The 23430-nt window shown below is 38.5% G+C and overlaps 1 protein-coding gene across 1 annotated transcript in view; it reads right to left on the reverse strand.

Annotated features, from left to right (window-relative positions):
* Positions 1 to 1450: 1450 nt before the first annotated feature.
* The window catches only part of LOC121291594 (14-3-3 protein beta/alpha-1-like), a 34461-nt gene continuing 12481 nt past the window's right edge, over positions 1451 to 23430 (reverse strand). The window contains exons 2-5 of the mRNA XM_041213022.1: positions 13316 to 13439; positions 12658 to 12821; positions 4458 to 4553; positions 1451 to 3147 (exon numbers count right to left, since the gene is read on the reverse strand). Of these exons, the coding sequence (XP_041068956.1) occupies positions 3088 to 3147; positions 4458 to 4553; positions 12658 to 12821; positions 13316 to 13439 (444 nt within the window). The 3' untranslated portion in view covers positions 1451 to 3087. The remainder of the gene's footprint in view (positions 3148 to 4457; positions 4554 to 12657; positions 12822 to 13315; positions 13440 to 23430) is intronic.

The raw sequence follows: 23430 nt of genomic DNA on the forward strand, positions 1-23430 counted from the left end.
TCCAGGTCATTATCACTTGCTGCTTTAAAAAGTTCTTCCTCACGATTCCCCAACTCCCATATCTCTTGCCCAAAATGTTTGTTGCAACCCCCCTCCCCCAGTCCTTGTACCATCAACTGTGAACAATTTATCCTTGTCTACCTTATTTAAACCTGTCATAATCTTGTGCACTTCTCATATTTCCTCAACTTCCTTTACTCGAAGAACCTAAACCTTGTAGCCACTTTTCTTCACTTATGTTTCATGTATTTAAATGTTGTGTTAATATAATATTATTTTGGTGTACACAACCTTTGGCATGACATTCTTAAACCATTTCTGTTTTGGGATATTTTTGAATTGCATCATTGGGGAAGTCTGAGTCACCCCATTCACCAGCTAAAAAATCTTGTAATATCTTATTTAGAAATTACCCCCTATTTTGCTGGATTTTTAAAAATCAAATGGAGATGTAACTAAAATTTTATGAGCCAAAGATTGTTGGAGAATGCATGGAAAGTGTTGGAAAATCTACATTGCTTGCTACCTAATTTCTTCAGGCTTCTATATGCTCTGCCACCAACTATATTAAAGTGCAAGTAGCTGATATCCAGCCTGCATGTGTATATATAATCATTCAGAAAAATAGTAGTTATGTAATTCATTATATTTGCCTACAAATTGAAGAAAAATAGGGAAATGGAAATAATGAAGGTACTCTGCTTTTGACTAAGATTCAATTTAATAAATACAAAGAAAGAATTCTCCTTCTCCCTCCAACAGGAAACCTCAAATTATCCTTATACAATTATCTATAATCCCTTGTATAAGATCCCTATAACTTCCAAATAAGCAGATAAGCCTGAATACTACTTTTGTTTTTTAATTAAACATTGGGAACTGTATTTGTTACAAATCTTATTTCAAACCTAGGGACCAGCTAAAATATTTTGGAAGTTATAGTCCACAACAGTTTGTCAGAAGTTCTGCTAAAGGGACTTTTTATCTTAGTCTATTAATACCTTTCTTTTGGCTTAAGCATCCTTCCTGAACCAGAACAGGTTTGTTATTCACAGATTTTTTTTTATTTCCAGGTGTTGCTACTGATATGTATTGCCATTACTTAAAGCCTACCTGCCACTATTACCCAAATCTGTTAGTTCAGGGCAAGAGATGGAATCCATTAGAAGTTCACATCAGAGAAGGGTTAGACTAGTTTTCTAACTCAGCATATCACCTGGTTCTCCTCTCCCTCACCCACCCAATATTTTACTTGTACAACAGTAGGTCAGCTAAATAAACTGCATCTGACCTTTACAGACCAATAGAGATCAAAACTGTGGTAGAAGCATACAATAATACATTTTTGTTCCATTTTTTTAAAATAGGCAGTTGTACCAAATAGGAAATGATACTAAGTATGATGGAGAAATGTTAATAGCATCAAGAATGAATATCAGAATCAAATGGATCCATTTGTGAAGAATGTTTTATTTGCATTGCATATTACTTTCAGTTACCAGCTTCAAACTTTAAAAACAAAATAGGGTAATTCCTTCATTAAAATTTTACGTACATATACATATATATGTATATATTAAAACACAGCAGTGCTGGATTAAATACTGCCAATATTTCCACGATGACAAAACTTGTGTCAAACCTGACATACCATAGGTCCCTTCAAGTTTTTAGTCCAATTTGTTTTGTCAGTTTTCACCTCAAAAATATTTCTTAGTAGAAAATAACACAGCACTTTACAGATCTTGAACTGAATCAATAACTAATAAAACAAGTTACTTTGTAAAATAAAGGGCACAGAGTATCTAACACTGCATGAGCCAATAAGAAATATACCAAACTACTGTAAGCTATAGGAAATGGTTCAGTTAACATTTTGCATTTTTACCAAAACACCACAGATTGACAGTCAGGTATTCTGTACCAACAGTAATTCTCCCTTTCATTAACCTAGCTGAAACTGGATTTCTTTCTTACAATTTTCCAATCAAGTCTATCCTCCTAGTCCTAAACTGGTCAAATTTATTGACAGATGAATCTGAAGTACAAGAAGTGTGACTGATTTGGTAGGATTGGAAGGGAAAATCTTACAGTTTGGCTGGTTTAAGAATGAGAATAGAAATCGATTCAGCAGGGTTAGGAAAGATCACTAACCTATATAGTTAGGATTACAAGGTCCGTTATTACCAAAAAGCAGAGAGGTGGAGTTATTTAGAATTCTGTTTTGCTGACACTTGCTTTTAATGCACAGCTTTTAAACAAATGTTCCCCATTTCTCCACCACTTACCCCACCCAACAAAAACAAGACTAATAGCTGCCATGCAACTTCCTATTAGTAGGAATGAAAAGCAATACAAAATTTGACTATAATGGGGTTCCAGCAAGGCATCTGAACAATAGAGAAAACTCATTATACAACGGGTTCAGAGCAACAGACAGCTCTGGGACTTGAACCTTGATCGGCCAGCTCAGAACACAAAACGTAAAATGCTAGATTGCCAAGCAGCTCCCAAAACCTCGTTTTAATAAATATTGATCCACCTTCAGGACCATGACACTAAAAACTGAATAGACAACTTTTGGGCAACAATGTGCTTATATCTGGCATACACCATCTGGTGTATATCAAACTATGCACATACCAAACCTGCAATGTCAAGCAACAGTCTTTAAGAATCAATGGCCATATATAAAGTGCTATTCAAACACTTTCTATTCTGTGTTTTGGATTTTAGTAATTTTCCAGTCTCCATTCATTAAAAATAGCTGCTCTTGGCAATCATGAACTTCCTTTGCAAACCAAAAAGGACCTACATCAACTTATTCACAAATACGCCGCAAATTTAATCTCTGCTGTTTGTGTAGCAGGTGCCCAACTGCACACTACAAAGTCAGAACAATTAGCAAAAGAAAGCTAAGGAATGGCATTTGTTCCAAGCTGCAGATTTTCATAGGCTAAATTGTGGCATTCACATGTGCATCTATTCAGTATTGGTGATTGAGAAATTCCTTTCTTGGAATTGTCAGTGAACACTAAGGAATGAAGACATGTAAAAGAGGATTGGACAGCAGCTCCCTCTGTGCAGTTAGTTCTCTCCCCCTTCACCACCATCAGCTTCATCTGCCGCATTATCTGATGTCCATAACTGCAAGAAAAGAATCAATCTTTTAAACCTACATTAAAAAATACTTTTGACAATGCAGTATATACAACTAGAATTCAAACTAAGTGCTTATTGCCCCAAGTGATTAATTCTGTGAATAACAAATATCTCTTTCAGTTGTCTGCAAAAGCAATGCTTGATATTGCAATGTCAAGCTTTGCAATAGTTCCAATGCTTGTGTCCTCCAACAGACCTAGGTGGTCAAGATGATTTTTATAATTTATTGTGGATGTTTATGTTCTGACTTCTGATAACGCTCAGATATTTAAATTTGAATGACTTTATAATGGCACATTCTATCTCAACATTTATTCTTCATGTAAGTGTTAACGTCACTTGCTTTAATATAGTGCCAATAACACAAGTAAATGATGAAGATGCCTCACAGAGGAAAAAGGAAGAGGTAATTGAAAGAATAGTCAATGAAAGAGGTTTGGAGAAATCTTTTAAAGATGTGAGGAAGGGGATAAACAATCAGGTTTGGGTCAAACAGAACACCAAGTCTGCACGCACTCCAGTTCAATGTTGGCATGCTGGTATGAGGCAAATTGAGTCAATCATAAAGGTGCTAAATTTTTGATGGGAACTAAAAATCCTCTCTTTGGTCTTTCTAATGTTCAGTTAAAGGAAATTCTGCCGTGCTCCACTGTGTCAAACACCAGAAAGGGCATATTTGTACTTTATATGTAGGACTAGGCAAAAAGAGGTAAAAATTAAGACGACATTTAAATGCATGTTTATCCCCAGATTGCGTGAGATTTCTGACCAAGAACTTGCAAGGATTGAATGGTAATATTCTTCTAGAAGCTGTCCAATCTTCCAAATTGCTATAAAAGTTAGATCAGTTTGGATAATAGCCCATCTCAGAATTTCCATTCCTTAGAATGGTTTGAAAGTATAAACATTTTATAAGTGCAGAAAATGCTGGAAAAGCGCAGCAGGCCTGACAGCATCTGTGGAGAGAGAAACAGTTGATGTTTTGAGCCCATATGACCCTTCAACAGGTCATACAGACTCGAAACGTCATCTCTATTTCTCTCTCCACAGGTACTGACGACCGAAGTTTTTCCAACATTTTCTGTTTTTGCTTCAGATTTCCAGCTTCCGCAATACTTTGCTTTTAACATTTGACGTATTCTTAACAATATTACTCTTAGCTGCATCATCATATTGAAGAACAGGAGCATCTTATGGTCTTTAAAGACATACTGGATTTTATATGCCTCAGTCTTCTCATGGTAAATTCAATAACCATTCTTCGAAATATTGCAAGTGTGTATAATTTCACTCACCGTCAGGTTATCTCTGAGTAGTTGCATAATGAGTGTACTATCTTTGTAAGAGTCTTCATTGAGTGAATCCAGCTCTGCAATAGCTTCATCGAATGCCTAAGGACAGCAGAGAACAAGATGTCTGAACACCACAAATCAGTCCTAAAAATTCAATATATCCTTGAAAAAACTGATGAAAAAGGACATTATAACTCAATAAGTGGAAAAATAAGCCATTTTGGAGTGAAAAAAGTCACAATGTAAAACACTGGAATTCTATATTTAATTGCTTCATGGTGAAAATGACTGGATTTTAAATAATATGGAAGGGGAACAGCCAGAAATCATAATCAATGACATGGGAAGGAAAGGAGAAGGGTTGAGCTCCTGCAGTCAAGGGTTTTAAACAACAGAATCTCAAAAGATAGTATTCATTGGATTACTCTCAGTGTCACACACAAGTGACCAAAGAAATAGTAGGATAAAGCACATTAGTATGTAGCTGGAGAAATGCTGCAGGAGGCAGGCTTCAGATTCCTGGAGCACTGGGAGCAGTTGAAGATGGATAGGTCACACTTCAAGAGAGTTGGGACCAGTGTCCTCATGGGAAGATTAACTAGCATTGTGGGAGAGGGCTGAATCAAATTTGGCAGAAGGTGGCACCAGGATTGAACACTAGAGAAGAGAAACATGGTGCACAGAGGAACTTAATATTCCTGGCTACAGGATATTCAGGAAAGACAGGGAAGAGAAAAAAAAAAAGGAGGCAGGGAATGTGATAAAAAAACAATTACATTTGGTTCATTACCACTTCTTTAACAGAAGCCGTGTATAGTTTGTACTGCCATAAATTACTATAAGTTACTTTATCTCAAGGGGTACAACTGACAAAAACAAGGACAAACTCTGAAATTTTTCTAACCATCCTCCTACCAAATTAACAAACCTTACCTTTGTATCAGCATTAGCAAATCTGAGTTTACCTTACCACATAATTATAATCAACTATTATTATTTGGCTCAGCTGATAGCACTCTCACCTTAAAAATCAGAAAATCATATGTTCAAACCCCACTCCTGGACTTGAGTAGTGAATCTAGGCCAACTTCAGTACAAAAATAAGGAAGTGCTACACTGGTTGAGGTTTAATTTTTCAGGAAAGACCTTAAGCCAAAGGACACCACTGTTCAGGTCAATGGAAAACATTTCAAGGTACTAGATGGCGGCCAACAGCAGAACCAAGGGTGATGACAGATGGGCTAGAACCTTGAAGGACAACAGGTGCTTACAGACAGAGGATCCTTTGGGAAGAGGACTTGTGTTTCCATTGAGCACACAGCAGGAAGGTAATTGGAAACCACCTTGCTTACTATTTCCCTAGTCATGTTGCTCATTGAAATTGAAAATCGGAGGCACTTAGAGCAACTGAAGAGGAGACCACGATGTGTGGAGAAATGAGCAGACGAGCTGCCCTTAGGCTGGTCATTACTAAAACACTAGGAAGAGCAGCGCACTCTTAAGCTCTATCCAAAATTCCTCCTAGACCGAGGATGAACCTCAGCAACTCACCTAGCCTTCTGTAAAGCAACTCCCAAAGCCATGACCTCGGACAAAGGAGAAAGGCAGCAGGCACGCATGGGAACTGCCACCCCCAAGTTTCCTTCAAGTCATATGGCATCCTGACTTGGAAATATATCACAGTTCATTTGTCGTTGCTGAATCAAAATCCTGGAACTCTCTCCTTAACAGCAGCGTGGAAGTACCTTCACCACGCTGACTGGAGTAAATCAAGGTGGTTCCTTATCGCCATCTTCTCAAGGGCAATCATGGGATGGGCAATTAATGCTGGCCTTGCCAGTGATGCCCCCACCCTTTGAATTTTTTTTAAAATCCATCACACACAAAAGCGATTCTAGCAATTCATCTAATTTGTTCATAGGACCTGTTGAATCCAGTCAGCTGTTGCTTAATAATGACTACAGTTCAACAATAATTCACTGAATGTGAAGCATTCATAGTACAAGATCCTTCTTACATTATTACACTCTGTGGTTGTCTTTTCCAAAGCTAACAGGTGAAAATCATAGAATTTGACCAATGCTTACAACTACCTTTAATAATATGATCTCCTCTCTGCCAGGTATTTATCCAGTTCATTTTTTTTTTAAAAAAGGATTACATAGCATTAACTACATTAATCAAAGGAAGCCCATTCTAGACATCTACAACCCAATGGGAAACAAACAAAAGCTTGAAGTTATGCCACTTTGTACTTACTTTCTACTGTATTTTATCACATAGTCAACTTACCTCTTTCTTCCATATAGGACCTAAATCAACCATGGTAGAATTGGGCAAAATAGCAAAATAAACACTTCAAATGAACTAACATCTAAATTTTTGTTATGAACATCTCTGCTCAAGTAAGTATGCTTTCAATATTTTCTACCTCTATTCTCTATCTCAAACAGGATATCATAGGCAATTTGTCTAACAAGAAGTCAGAAGGCCTCTAGATTTTTATCCAGATTTGATATCAAAGATTGGGCATATATAGGTATTGAAATTTGGGGGCATACCAATTTTAAGACCAATAACAACAATTCTAGGATTTAAGATTAAAAATCATAAGCAGAAGGTATTGTATGCTTAGAAAATTAGTTGCTTCATCCAATTATTTCTATACAATTTGCTGATCATAAATTTGAAGTGATGATGAAGGAGGAAGGAAAAAAAACGACAATCCAATTAAAACCAGTTACGTTTTCTGAAGTGAGGGGTAAGGAAACATTCCAGACTTTTGATGCACAATCTTTTCTACACTCCAAAGATAGGGTATCTGACATGGTCAATTAACCAGAAAGATTTAAAATTTAAAATAGGTAAATAGCAAGAAATTAAATTAATTACTACCCAGACTTAAGTACAACTAATCCCCTGAAAATTCTGCATAGAACCAGTAAGGTCAGTAATGAATTAAACAGCATGCTGTAGAGGTGGAAGGAAACTAGTACATATTATTTGTAAATGCCCCAAAATCCAAGATTTTTCAACTGTAGCCTAGAACTCAATCTCAACGCCCTTACAATGCTATCCCCGCACAGAAATTCCAGGAAACATTATGTAGGTTCAAGTAAATGGCAAATCAAAAACATTCATCATAGTTGTAATATTGCTAAAAGATGAGTAACTTCCAAGTGGATATTAACAAGTAACCATGTGTAAAAGAATAGCTGGCTTTTAGTACACAGCATCAACTCGGAAAGGATCCTAACGTCAAAGTTTAATCAGGTTATATCAAGTCTACAGCACAGAAACAGGCCCATAAATGCATATCTGGCTTCTTCATTATGCATCTATACTATTTGTTTCAACTGCTTCTTATGAAAGCACACTACACATTCTTACCATTCTTTGGGTAGCGAAGTTTCTCCTGAATTTTTTATTCGATTTGTGATCTTATAGTTATGACTGATAGTTTTTTGAAGCTTCTACAAGTAGGTACATCATCTTACATTCATCCTACAGAATCCCTTTATCATTGTTCAACCTTCTCTTTTCTAGAGAATAGTATCTCAGCCTATTGTCTTTCCTCATTGTTAAAACACCTCAATTCTATCAATCCTGTGGATCTGGTGTGCATCTTCTCCAACGCCTCTATCTATTTTATAATACGGAGACTAGAACTGTGCATAGCACTTCAAATGTGGTCGAACATTCTATACATGTTTAATGTGACTTCCCTGCTTTTCAATTCCATTCCCCTGGAATTAATCCCCAGTGCTCATTTTGCTTTGATTTTTTTAATGTTCTTATTAACCTGTATTGTCACTAAAATGTGTCTATCTGTAATTGTGGATCCCTTTATTCCTCTACCCCATTAGATTCTTATTATCCAAGCAGTATGCTTCCTACCAAGGAAGCTTCACATTTACCTACATTGAAACTAACTTGCCAATTAGATGCCCATTCTGCAAAGTTTCTTAATATCTTCTTGTATTCTGTCAATCCTAAGTATTAATTACACCTCCCAATTTGGTATTGTCTACAAATTGAAATATTACTTCTGATTCCAGAGTCTAAATGGTTAATCTTAAACTATGAATAGCAATCGTTCCAGTTCGGATAAACAGAAGGAAGAAGTTGCAGGGATAAAACGAAGCAGGGGTTATTTTTTTATTCATTCATGGAATGTGGGCTTTGCTGTCTGGGCTGGCATTTATTGCCCATCCCTACTTTCCCTTGAGAATGTGGTGGTGAGCCGCCTTCTTGCACTGCTGCAGTTCCTGTGGCGTAGGTAAACCCACAGTGTTGTTGGGTAGAGAGTTTCAGGATTTTGACCCTGCAACAGTGAAGGAACGGCAATATATTTCCAAGTCAGGATGGTGTGTAGCTTGGAGGGGAACTTCCAGGTGGTGGTGTTCCCATCTCTGCTGCTCTTATCCTTCTAGATGGTAGTGGTCGTAGGTTTGGAAGATGCTACCTAAGAAGCCTTGGTGAATTTCTGCAGCACATCTTGTAGATGGTACACACTGCTGCTAATGTACGTAGGTAGTGGAGGGAGTGACTGTTTGTGCATGTGGTACCAATCAAGCGGGCTGCTTCGTCCTGGATGGTGTCAAGCTCCTTGTGTTGGAGCTGCACTCATCCAGGCAAGTAGGGACTATTCCACCACACTCCTGACTTGTGCATTGTTGATGGTGGACAGGCTTTGGGGGGTCAGGAGGTGAGTTACTCGTCACAGGATTCCTAGCCTCTGACCTGCTCTTGTAGTCACAATATTTATATGGCTACTCCTATTCAGTTTCTGGTCAATGGTAGCCCCCAGGATGTTGGTAGTGGGGGATTCAGTGATGGTAATGCCACTGAACATCAAGGGGTGATGGTTAGATTCTCTCTTGTTGGAGATAGTCATACTTGCCACTTGTGTGGTGCAAGTGTTACTTGACACTTGTGAGCCCAAGTCTGGATATTGTCCAGGTCTTGCTGCGTTCAGTCATGGACTGCTTCAGTATCTGAGGCGTCATGAAAGGTGAACATTGTGCAATCATCAGCGAACATCCCCACTTCCAGCCGGGAAGAAAGAAGGTGGAAAGAAGGTCATTGATGAAGCAGCTGAAGATGGTTGGGGTGAGGACACTACCCTGAAGAACTCCTGCAGTTAAGCCCTGGAGCTGAAATGACTGACCTCCAACAACCACAACCATCTTCCTTTGTGTTAGGTATGACTCCAGCCAGTGGAGAGGTCCCCCCCTACCCGTTTCCCCCACCCCCCCCACTGATTCCAGTTTTGTTAGGGCTCCTTGAAGCCACACTCAGTCAAATGAGGCCTTGATGTCAAGGGCAGTCACTCTCACCTCACGAGTTAAGCTTTTTAGTCCATCTTTGAACCAAGGCTGTACTTAGGTCAGCAGCCAAGTGTCCCTGGCGGAACCTAAACTCAGTGAGCAGGTTATTGCTAAGCAAGTGCCACTTGATAGCACTGTTGATGACCCCTTCTATTACTTTACTGATGATCAAGAGTAGACTGATGGGGCTGTAATTGGCTGGGTTGGATTTGTCCTGCCTTTTGTGTACAGGACATACCTGGGCAATTTTTCACAAAGCCGGGTAGATCCCATTGTTGTAGCTGTGTTGGAACAGCTTGGCTAGGGGCACAGCAAGTCCTGGAGCACAAGTCTTCAGTACCATTGCCGGAACATTGTCGGGGCCCGTAGCCTTTGCACAACTGAGTGCCTTCAGCTGTTTCTTAAAATCACGCGGAGTGAACTGAATTGGTTGAAGACTGGCATCTGTGATGCTGGGGACCTCTGGAGGAGGCAGAGACGGATCATCCACTTGGAACTTCTGGCTAAAGGTTGTAGCAAATATCTCAGTCTTATCTTTCACACTGCTGTGCTGGGCTCCCCCACCATTGAAGATGGGGATATTTGTGAAGCCTCCTCCTCCAGTGAGTTGTTTAACTGTTCACCACCATTCACGACTGGATGTGACAGGACTGCACAGCTTAGATCTGATTAGTTGGTTGCAGGATCGCTTAGCTCTATCACTTGCTACTTATGTTGTTTGGCATGCTAGTCCTATGTTATAGCTTCTCATTTTTAGGCATGCCTGGTGCAGCTCCTGGCATACCCTCATGCACTCTTCAATGAACCAGGGTTGATCCCCCTGGCCTGATGCTAATGGTAGAGTGGGGGATATGCCAGGTCATGAGGTTACAGATTGTGTTCAAGTACAATTCTGCTGCTGATGGCTCTCAGTGCCTCATGGATGCCCAGTCTTGAGTTGCTAGATCTGTTCAAAATCCATCCCATTTAGCAAGGTGGTAGTGCCACACAGCACGATGGAGGGTATCCTGAAAGTGAAGGCAGGACTTCAGCTCCACAACGACTGTGCGATAGTCACTCCTACCGATACCATCATGGACAGATGCAACTGCAACAGGCAGATTGGTATGGATGAGGTCATGTATGTTTTCCCTCTCATTGGTTCCCTCACCACCTGCCGCAGACCCAGTCTAGCAGCTATGTCCTTTAGGACTCGGCCAGCTCAGTTAGTAGTGGTTCTACCGAGCCACTCTAGGTGATAGACATAAAAGTCCCCTACCCAGAGTACATTCTTACTGATATCAACCTTAGCACTGCCTCCAAGTGTTGCTCAACATGGAGGAGCACTGATTCATCAGCTGAGGGAGGGCGGTACATGGTAACCAGCAGGAGGTATCCTTGCCCACGTTTGACCTGATGCTATGAGACTTCATGGGGTACCAAGATGAGGACTCCAAGAGCAACTCCCTCCCTACTGTATACCATTGTGCAGCCATTCTGCTGGCTCTCTCCTGCCTGTGGGACAGGACATACCTAGGGATGGTGATGGTGGCGTCTGGGACATTATCTGTAAGATATGGTTTTGTAAGGATGGCTATGTCAGGCTGCTGCTTGACTAGTCTGAGAGACAACTCTCCCAATTTTGGGAGGTGGTTAGTAAGGAGGACTTTGCAGGGTTGACAGGGCTGGTGCCTAAGTTGATGCCAGGTGGACTGTCCGGTTTCATTCATTTTTTGAGACTTTGTAACGGTTTGATACAACTGAGTGGCTTGCTAGGCCCTTTCAGGGGGCATTTAAGAGGCAACCACATTGCTGTGGGTCTGGAGTCACTTGTAGGCCAGGCAAGAACAGCATATTTCCTTCCTAAAGGACATCAGTGAACCAGATGGGTTTTTAGGACAATTGACAATGGTTTCATGGTCATCATTAGACTTTTAATTCCAGATTTTTGTTGAATTTTATTGATTCAAACCTGGGTCCCCAGAGCATTACCCTGGGTGTCTCTGGATTACTAGTCCAGCGACAATAACCCGACCTCGTTGCCTCCCACTATTGGGGAATTTAAAGACAAGAATGAGGATTCTAAACGCAAGACTTTAGGAGTGGGGGGCCAATGCTGGTTAGCAAGAACAAGCGTCAAGCAAGTGGCACTTAGCACAGGAGAGGATACAAGTAGCACAGTTTGACAAGGTAGAGTTTATGGAAGGTAGAAGATGGTGAATCAGCAAACAGCACATCATATTAGTCAAGTCTGGAGGCAATAAAGACAATGTTATGAACATTTCAATAACAAGAGGGCTGAAGTTAGTGCAAAGGTAGGCAATTTTGCAGAAGTGCAAATAGAATTCAAATCTTCAACTGCCTGAAACTCATCTTAGGGTAGAACATGTCCATCATTTCTCATTAGACAGACATTCTTAGATAAATTATATTTGAGCCTTGCTGTCGAAGCTTTTTGTCTTTCACTCATCAGGACAGAATCACAAGAATATCAAACTTCAAAAGGAATAACAATTTATACTGCATGGAATAAAAAATCAGCAACCTTTTCTTATGCAGTATAAATTGTTGTTCCCTTTGAAATTTGGTATTCTTGCAATTTTGTCCTGATGAGCACAAGAGGAAAAGCCTCGACAACGTCTCTTTTTCCAGCAATACTCAAGTTCTGTACTACCAAGTGACTATTTAAAATCATACTTGAAATTATTTATCATGCCATTTTAAGATGGATAAACCTAAAAACAGCTACCAAGTCTTCTCAAAAATTAGTAGAGTTTTGATGTGACAATTTTATCAAACATTTATCCATCCTAACGAAGGAAGATAGTATATCCAATGCGCAAGGCAAAGAGGAAATATATTTAAGAAAGTTAGTCCCGGTCTTTATTGCTTACCGCCTTGGCCAGTGCACAGGCTTGCTCTGGAGAGTTGAGAATTTCATAGTAGAATACTGAGAAGTTCAGGGCAAGACCTAATCGGATAGGTTGTGTTGGTTGCATGTCCGTCTTACTGATATCAAATGCTTCTTGATATGATGTCTGGGAGTTCTCAACAGTTTCTGGAGCAAGACAGAATAAAAGGCTGAAAATATTGTCTCTTTGAGCAGTGTCCTCACTTGGGATAAAAAAAACTTCACAATTACATAATGAGTATTTCCTTGTCTCACACTAGTCTCTCTCTCCCACCACCGCCCCCCCACACACTCACACCAAGTGCTTCTATCCCATTGCAGCCTCATCCTCACAACCCCCTCTTCAGAATCCAGCAAAATAGTCTGTATCCATCACATATATAATCAAAAGGCATATTCACTGGCTGATGCAACCTCATGCACAACCATCCCTACTCACAGGAGGTCAAAACACCATAAAGGTTTGTGTACCACACCCTTTGATTTTACATCTTCCTCCACTAGCACCAAGATGAGATTAGTAACTCAATATTTAAAGAATTCAGGGATACAAACTTTTCGGTCATTCTACTTAACGTGCAGTACAACAAATACTTTCTACATGTTGTTTGTAGAAGATACACCAAAAATAAGAAACTTACGTTTTTTGCTTTCTGCTATAGCTACTTCTGCAAGGTATCGGTAATAGTCTCCTTTCATCTTAAGATAGAAGACTTTGCTCTCTGAATTGGTTGAATTTGGTATTAGATATTTATCCAGCAAACCCTGCAAGAAATAAAGGTATCTGAGTTATATTAGACTCAAAATTCTCTAAAAAAAATTATAGGAGCGATTATTCAAATCAAAAAAGCATTATATTTAGACCATCAATTACAAATTATAAGAAACTTATGCAAAAATATATTACAGCTAAACATTTGTTGATGTGGAACTTGTATATATGTTTTTTAATTCATTCTTGGGATGTGGGCATCGCTGGCAAGGCCAGAATTTACTCCCCATCACAAGGAAAAACATTGCAATTTTATCACAAATGTACAATATTTGAGTTGCTGTGTACATTGTGTAGGTTAATTTTAAGAGTGTCAAGAGTTGCAGGCCAAAGCACACATAAAAGCACGCGTAAAAAATAAAGGCAAAACAAATTTTAACTTAAGCTCTCATAGCACATGTAATCCTCTGAAAACTACCATAAGACTGTTAACAATTTGTCATACACTTATTAAGTAGCAAAACACAGTAGTACATCAAGATGCCTGGATTGGGGAGGGGGAAAAATCAATGGTCAGTGTACAGAAATGATAACCTTGCAGGTGTGTACAAAATGCTCCCCCCATATGCTAACAATAGTAATACTGTTACGAAATAAGGAAAGAATATCTAGCATAAAGCATTTAAAAGCACAAAAGTATCTTCCTGTCATGTAACAGAAACTTTCCCCTCCAACATCTCTTGTTTAGTTTTCCAGAGTTGTGGGAAGTGACAAACACAAATCAAATAAACATATTGCTCCTTCCTTTTAAGATGGTTATTTTCCACAGTACATCTCCCAAAGATGAAAGCATTTTTCTTTAAAAAGTATAGCCTCATAAGCTTCGATACATCTCTGGTTTTGCTAAAGGGACAGAATTATGATAAACTCTTTAATGTAAGCATAAATTTTTATAAAGAAAGGAAAATATACTGCAAACTAAAGCCCTTAGTTCTGAAGGTTCAAAGATACAAAAAATTCAGAAGATGAAGGCCACGTTACCTATGTTAATTAAAATATTTACATTTCACTTGTTGTCTTCTACATGTCATCAACCAACACCTCCAAACAGATTAACCAGTCGTTTATCTCATTGCTGTTTATGGAACTTTGAAATCCTCAGATAATGAAGCAATCCTTTTCTGCATGCAACAAGATCTGGACAACATTCAGGCTTGGGTTGGTAAGTGACAAGTAGCATTCGTGCCACACAAATGCCAGGCAATGAGCATCTTCAACCAAGAGAACCTAACCATCTCTCTTGACGTTCAACAGCATTACCATCACTGCATCCCTAGCAGCAACATCCTTGATGTTACCACTGACCAGATGCTTAACTCGGCCAGCCACAAAATTATTGTGGCTACAAAGAGCAGCGATTCCTAAGATTATATAGGGTAAACTGCACAGAAACAGGCCATTGGCCCAAATAGTCCATGCCGGCAATTATACATCAATTGAGCTTCGTCCCATCTTTCTTCATCCAAATCTATCATTGTAACCCTCCATTCCCTTCTCCTTCAGATCCTTGTCTAGCTTCCCCCTTAAATGCACAAATACTATTTACTTCAATCACTTAATGATAGTGAGTTCCACAGTCTTGCCACCCTTTGGGGGCAAACAGGTTTCTTCCGAATTCCCTATTAGATTTCTTGATGATTGTGTTATATTGATTGCCTCTACTTAAGCTCTTCCCCACAAGAGGAAACATTGATAGAGTGGATACAAAGACAAAATATTTCAGAATTTTAAAGACAACTAGAAGGCTGGAGGGTGACCTATTTTCAAGAGACCAGGCCTGTCAATCCTTTCCTGATACTTATATTCATGTACTTCTGATATAACTCCTGTAAATCTTCTCTGCATCCTCACCAGTGCTTCTATATCCTTATCATATGGTGACCAGAACTGAACACAATCCTCACCATTTTCCCAATCTTCTGGTCTACCAATCTTTTAGTTTTTTCTTTCAATTTGATACCTTCCTTAACTTACTTACTTAGCCATGGCTCCTGCATTCTTCTCCTGTCATTTTTTTTCTCAACGGAATACATCTTTGTTGAGTCTGCCACTGTTTCTTTATCGCCTTACCTTTTAACCTATTTTCCCTGTTTCACTTTAACCAACACTATCTTCATGTCGATAAAAACAAAAAACTGCGGATGCTGGAAATCCAAAACAAAAACAGAATTACCTGGAAAAACTCAGCAGTTCTGGCAGCATCGGTGGAGAAGAAAAGAGTCGACATTTCGAGTCCTCATGAACCTTTAACAGAACTGAGTGGATCTAAGGAGAGGGGTGAAATATAAGCTGGTTTAAGGTGTGTGGGCGGGGGGGGTGTTTGGAAGCCCAACACAAACTGGAGGAACAACACCTCATCTTCCAACTAGGCACTTTACAGCCTTCCGGACTGAATATTGAATTCAACAACTTTAGATCTTGAACTCCCTCCTCCATGCCCACCCCCTTTCTGTTTCTTCCCCCTTCCTTTTGTTTTTTCCAATAATTTATATAGATTTTTCTCTTCCTACCTATTTCCATTATTTTTAAATCTTTTATGCCCTGCTAGCCTTTCCACCCCACCCCCACTAGAGCTGTACCTTGAGTGCCCTACCATCCATTTTTAATTAGCATATTTGTTTAGATATCACCACCTTCAATGCCTCTGTGTTCTTTTGTCTGTGACATCTTTTGATTATCTGCTCCTATCACTGCTTGCTTGTCCCCACAACCACACCAACCCCCCCCACCCAACCCAACCCAACCGCACCGCCCCCCCCTCCACCTTAAATTTCACCCCTCTCCTTAGATTCACTCAGTTCTGTTGAAGGGTCATGAGGATTCGAAATGTCAACTCTTTTCTTCTCCGCTAACACTATCTTCATATCCTTGTAATTACCATTATTTAAATTTAAGACACTAGTTTCTGAACCACATTTCTTACCCTCAAACTGAATGTGAAATTCTATCATGTTACAATCATTTTTACCAAGAGGATACTTTACTGTGAGGTCATTAATTAACCTTGTCTCATTACACATTACCAATCTAAAATAGCCTGTTCCCTGGTTGGTTCCAGAATGTATTATTCTGAGAAACTGCCCCGAATACACTCGTATGAACTCATCCACCAGGCTACCTTTGTCAATTTGATTTGCCCAATCTATATGAAGATTAAAATCTCCCATGATTATTGCAGCACCTTTCTTACAAGCCCCCATTATTTCTTGATTTATATACTATTCTACAGTGTAGGTATTGTCATGGGGCTTATAAACTATTCCCACCATGAGTTCTTCCCTTTGCTATTTCTTATCTCCACTCAAATTGTTTCTACATCTTGATCCTCCAAACCAAGATCATTCCTCACTATACCTTTTTCTAACAAATTATTAAATATGTGTAGTAATGCCTCTGCTCTCTTTTTCCTTAGATTCTTTTAAAATGTCTGGATGCAATCCATCCAGACTGGGGCGTTATCTTCTGAGTTTGATTAGTTTATTTAATATATCCCCCTTGTTTATATTTTAAATGCACTTATCTCATTACTCATCTCATCATTCAATGTCATACCGGTTCTATCTCCCTGATAAATAACAAAGTGAAATAATCATTTAATATTTCTGCCATCTTTCTATTGTTACTTGTGATATTATCCTGCCTATTGTTTAATGCTATTCCTATCACAGTCTTCCTTTTTTTATTGATGTATCTGTAAAATATTTTACTACTTTGTTTTATGTTCCTTGATAATATAATTATATAGATTTTCTTTGCTTTCCCAATTATTTAAAAATTTCTCTCCTAATTTCTTCATAGTCTTTCTCATCATACACTCCTCTGTTGTCTATGTACTTAATGTATGCCTCTTTCCTAAACCTCAATTGTTCCCTTATGTCTTTATTCATCCATGGAGAGGCTCACTTGTGTTTAGTTTGTTCTTTCCTTTTAGTGGAATATATTTTTCCTGCACACTGTTGGAAGCCATTTTAAATATTTCCCATTATCATTCTCCGTCATTGTTTGCCTATGCGGTTTTTCATTTTATTTTCATCCCCTCAAAATAAGCCTTTCCCCAATTTATTAACCTGATTTTTGTCATAGGTATGTCCTTCTCTATCATCTTAAAATGTATTATATTATGACACTATTGCCTGGATGCTCCCCTTATATTTTTTCTTGTATCTCCTCAGGTTCATTCCCCATTACTAGATCCAATAGTAGAGTGCATTTTTCCTTCTTGTTTTTTTTTATATATTGAGTTATAAAGGAGACCTGTACACATTGTTGGAACTCTATTCTTTTATCCCTCTACTTACCTCTTCTGTCTGATTAATAGCAGAGTAATTGAAATCCCCATGATTATAATTGTTTCTTTTTACTCAATTCCCTAGTTTGTCCGCATATTTCATCCTTCACCTCCCTTCCACTATTAGGTGGTCTATAGATTATACCTTTTAGAGTGATTGATCTTTTAGAATCTTTTGTCTCTATCCACACGGATTCTATTTCTGTCTTGCCGATAGCTGTGTTCCTTTTTTCTACTGCCAAGTTACTCACCTCCAATACCTGTCCATCCACAAGGTACAAGTCAGGAGTATGATGAAATACTCCCCCCTCTTGCCTGAATGAGTGCAGCTCCAACAATACTCAATAAGCTCAACACCATCCAGGTCAAAGTAGGGCACTTAATTGGCACCCCATCCATCACCTTAAACAGTTGCTTCCTGCGCATCCTGGGAATCATGTGTACCATTTACAAAATGCAATGCCGCAACTCACCAAGGCTCTTTTGACAGCAACTCTCAAACCCTCATTCTCAACCAAGACAGTAGGCACATGGGAACACACCACCTGCAAGTTCCTCTCCAAGTCACACACCATCCTTACCGGGAACTATATTTCCATTCCTTCACTGTTGCAGGGTAAAAATGCTGAAACATCCTCCCTAACAGCATTATGGGTTTACTTACACTGCAGCAGTTCAAGAAGTTGGCTCCTCAACACCTTCTGAAGGACAATTAGGGATAGGGAATAAATGCTGGCCTGGCCAGCAATGCCTGCAAACCCATGAATGAATGCAAAAAATGCTCAAATTGTTTACTGTAGAACAGCAGCAACTACATCACAAAATAGCTCACTGACTCTGAAGAGTGACATCCCAAGGATCTGAATAGTGCTAAGTAAATTAAAGTCCACTCCTTCTTTCAGACTAAGGGGAACCTAACACAGTGGTGCTATTATGGCCTGGGAGTAACATGCGGCCCTTCACCTATAATTATCAGCAGACCTAGTGCATCACATCTCCAGACTCCCTCTTGTAGAATGTTGACCAAACTGGAACCCAGTACTCTTTCCTCTTTCTTATTCCTATTCATAAGGAGTGTTTTGCCTTTACACATAACTACTCAATGGCATAATTGAAGTCTAGAACCCTGAATGTGATCACAAGTCCACGTCTTATGTAATCCTTTTGTCATTTAATCCCTCCTGCCTTCCATCCTATCATAGACATTCCCATTTGCTCTTTTTTCCATCCTCTCTCCTTTCACTAACTCCATACTTGCTTAAAACCTATCACTAACTTTTCCCAGTTTTGATGAAAGGTCATTGACCCTAAAACATTCTCTTTCCACAGATGTTGCAGACCTGAGTATTTCCAGCAGTTTCTGTTTTTATTTTTCATTTTAACTCTGCCTTTGCTAACTTTGTTCAAGTTATGAGTACTATTGAGATTGAGGAACCTGGTTTAGAAGCATTACTAGGGCCAGCATTGTGAAGGCTGAAATATGGCCATTAACCATGAATATTTCATTTAAAAGTCATTTCAAGTGTTTTAGATTAATCTCACACATAATCATCTTGAATATCTCCATCTTTTTATAAAAACAGTGGAATCATGCTTCAGCACGAGTAATTTTGAGTCAAAAGTACTTCAGGCTCAGAATACTTTAGTCCATTCTTCATGCACAGGCCTGGTACTTAGTGCTTGCTATTTTACTGCTTGGCATCTCAAGTAAATTCAATCCTGTCCTTGGATGTCCATATTTCCACATCCATGGAGATAACTAGACAGTGATGGGCAAGAACATTTCCTCTTTATGCATAATCAAGAAGCAGTGAGGTCAATTGAAACATCCATGTAGCTATTCTGGATGATATTAACTAACAAGAGAGGCTAAAGGTTAAACTTGAAACGTTCCTAATCTGCGTGGCTCAGTTACATATTTTTCAGTTGCGTGTTGAATCAGCTAACTATAACTTACTGTGGCCATTTAGATTTTAAATGGTGCGTACTTTGATGGCAACATTTGTTCATGATGGCAGATGTTATAGCAACATTTATAGTTCATGGTTCTTTCCAGAAAGGTTCCTGCCAATAATTGATAGCAAGGGTGACTCTATTTTATCAGATTTCTTTTTGTGATTGGTGCACCCAAGGTGGTAATTTCGAGGACTCCACCTGAATTCATTGCAATGGAATTCCTAAAGGCATCTGCATTTACTCTCAGGCAATACTACAGGCAAAATTCCTTCTCATGATACACAGCCAACATTACCAAGAGAAAACCGGACAAAGTACAGATATATCAAATCAGTAGTAAGGCAAGTTCTTATTTCAAAAACAGACATCACCAATCTTCCAGCAGAATGGCTAGACTTACCCAGAGTAAGGAAAAAGACACAGAATGAAGATATTATTTTCCAATAACAAAATCACATATTAATAGGGAGCAAGGTCAGTATGATGTAAAAGTAAATATTATTCTACTTGGCTTTGGGGGAAAAAATGATTTGACTTTAAAGGCCTAAATTACTGTGTAATTTCAATCAATTATCTTCTTTATGCAAATAAAACAATGACAATTCTGAGCTAGATATAAAAAGGGGTAATTCTGGGGGAAAGGAAGAAAAGGATATTTAAAAACTGACATTAGTTAGCTATAATTTAAGATCAGTGCATCAAACATATAATCTGTTATGTTTGTCTCTCCTCTCCACCCCTCCAAATGCAATCAAGCAAGATCAGTTAAATCAATACTGCAGTAATTTTTTTTACTGCTCAATGATACTGCAATACAGTGTCACCCATCAACCCATCCCTGCTGCAATAGCGAGAGTTTAAAGCTAGTGAGAAAATCTATTCTTCATCCTTTTTCAGAGCTTGGTTCCTTCTAAAAGTTACATTTAGTCCCAAGTACATTTCAGAATTTACAAATATGAATGATTTCATTGTGGAGCAATGCAGAGGTACTTGGGACAAAATGTTATCTTTAGAGGGAACCAGGCTCTTTCAGCGCCAAAAGGGGATGAAGAATGGATTTTCTCACTAGCTCTAAGGAGTCATTCCACTTGTGAATTTTCAGAGCAAAACTTCAAATTGCATTCCCTCTTCTTCCCCCAATCCCTTAACTAAGAAACTGATTTCAAATAGCCTTGGATTATGGTCACATACACATGCTGTCAAACCCTGGCAGTTGGTTCAACTTGCAGCCAACAACGAGCCATTAGTCAGGGAAATATACATTGCTTAAATCAGATCTAAAGAATAACAAACACAAATATGCTGGAAAACAGCAGAGTTAATCAGAGAGCAGGTTATGTTATTTTTCAGATGTGGAGAAATTGTGCACGCTTTTACACAGTAAATGACAAATGTCAGTGGTTCACAACAATAAATGTATTTTTAAAACACCAACAAGTTTTGAAACACATCACTGCATAACAGCTATTGGTTCAATAAATAGTTGTACCCATTCAACTGGTGTGCTGCTACCATCTGCTCAAATACTTTCCTTTAAGTGAAACTTCTTCACAAATGCAAGCAGCATAAAACCTTTACTTCAAAAGATACATTAAATATTGGTTTTTAAAAAAAAACACTGGTTATTGCCAAGAAGTGTGGCTGCAGAAAGAGGAGGAAATAATTGGGAATTTATGGTGACCATATTGGGAGAAATAAGAAAATCCAAAAACTTTTACCAAGGCAGTGATATGAAATTGAAACAATTCCATAAAGTGAAATTGTTGGCAAGAAACCAGAGTTATCAAAGAGGATCATAAAACAATATACAAAAGGCAATGAAAATAAAATTGGTAATAATCCCAACATATCTGCAGCTCATCAAGGAAATTAAGTATTTCTGGTATGGGAAGTTAAACATGCACATTGGCACAGTGAGGGGGGAGACACGCAAACTAAAACAAAGGTATGGAGTTATGGCATCATCCATGAAACTTTGCATATGCCCTACCCCAAAATGACCAGTGTACTGAAGGATGACAACGGCAACGGGCACCACAAATAGAAAGGTATTCCATTCTCAGCATTATCTTTCCTTCCGGAAAAAAAGTTACAACCGGAATAGAAGATAATAAAATGACTTTTCAGAAACTAGAGAAGGTAACTTAAGATACCACTTCTTCATGGCTTAATAGGAAAATGCATCACATCATACAGTATTAAATCATACAGGCTAGGTTTGATTCCTGCTCTGTACTATGTTAGCTGAACTTAGCTGAACTTAGCTGAATATAGCATTTAGGCATGGCTTCCATGTCCTTAGCATAGGGAGAGGAGAAACAGGCAAGGGTCATGCTCCTGATTGTCTGGTGGAAAGTGTGAATCTGTGGATATTGAGTGAATACAGTTGAGCATAATCTGAATTCTCTTAACAATAAAAATACCTCTACATTAGATTCTGCTTTCAGCCTGCCACCAACATCGTCACTTACAACAAAATCACCTCTACCACCTTGTATGTCTCTCTCTGGAATTAAAAGCACTTATTTTGTAATTCAACACTTCATTTTGTAGACTCATACAACTGCCTCAGTTTCTGAAGCACTTCAGTTGGTCAGCAAACTTCCTTATCATCATCGCTCAGCCTCCAGTTTGGTAGGAAAACTAGATGTCGTCACTTTTCAACTAGCAATTCATGTTAGTTTGTTAAGCTGCATCCTGTGAACAAAGCTGTGTTATTACTTAATCGAGTTAAATTGCCCCATCTCTAATAACTGGACCAGCATCCCTTGGCTTGTTTGAAATATTACTTGCTCAAATGATTCCGTATAAATTTCAATTTCACTAAAACAGAGAAAAATATAGGTAAACAATTTAAAGGAGAGAGAAAGAGAGAAATCAGGGTATGTATTACAAGTGTTGAATATCACTGACTTCTAATCGTTTTGATCAGGGTTCAGCCTTCAATTTCAATTCTTAACTTCAAATCAAGACTTCTAACAAGAGGTTTGTAATAGTTATAAAAAAGGGATTTACTGCACGTTAAAGCATGATATGCGCACTGTTTAATTAGGACTTGTACAGTAGATACATCAAAATATAGGACCCACATAGCACAAAGAAGCAGGTGCCCGACCATGCTTTACATATAAAGAACTGTATTTGTGCTGAATTAGAAGAAGATGAGACATATTTGAGAAACAGAAGGCACCGACATATAATGGTTACTATTTTCAAATTAGGCCTGAACAATTGAATCCTACTGACGTAATCAATAGGATCAATTTGGCATCTGATAGCATGCGGCATGGTTGCTTTGTTTTACTGATACTGAGATTCAGAACAAATGAGACCCATGTGAGTTAAAAAGCAGTTATTCTGCTTACTTTGTTTAAGTGTTACAAAGCAATTCTGCATTTTGCAGTGCTGTTTCTGCAGAGATACAGAATGTACAGTAATGTTGGAAGTGAATTTCTTAGAGGATCGGATTAATGCGAAACATACTCACATTCACAGAAAATACTTTCCAGAGACTTCTACTGCATATGATTAAGAAAGCAAAATGCATTTTTCTAAAATTGAGCCATGTTGTAAATATATGCTTGTAGCAAAATTAAGATAAGTAATATTTAATTTGTGAACTATAAACAAGCTGCAAATCACTTAGTAAAAAATTATATAAAATTATGTTTTTGCTCATATCACAAGATGATCAATTAATTTTTTGGCAACAGCAGATGACTGTTAAGCGATTCAAACTT

Source organism: Carcharodon carcharias, chromosome 19 (assembly GCF_017639515.1).
Source record: "Carcharodon carcharias isolate sCarCar2 chromosome 19, sCarCar2.pri, whole genome shotgun sequence".
Classification (NCBI taxonomy): Eukaryota; Metazoa; Chordata; class Chondrichthyes; order Lamniformes; family Lamnidae; genus Carcharodon; species Carcharodon carcharias.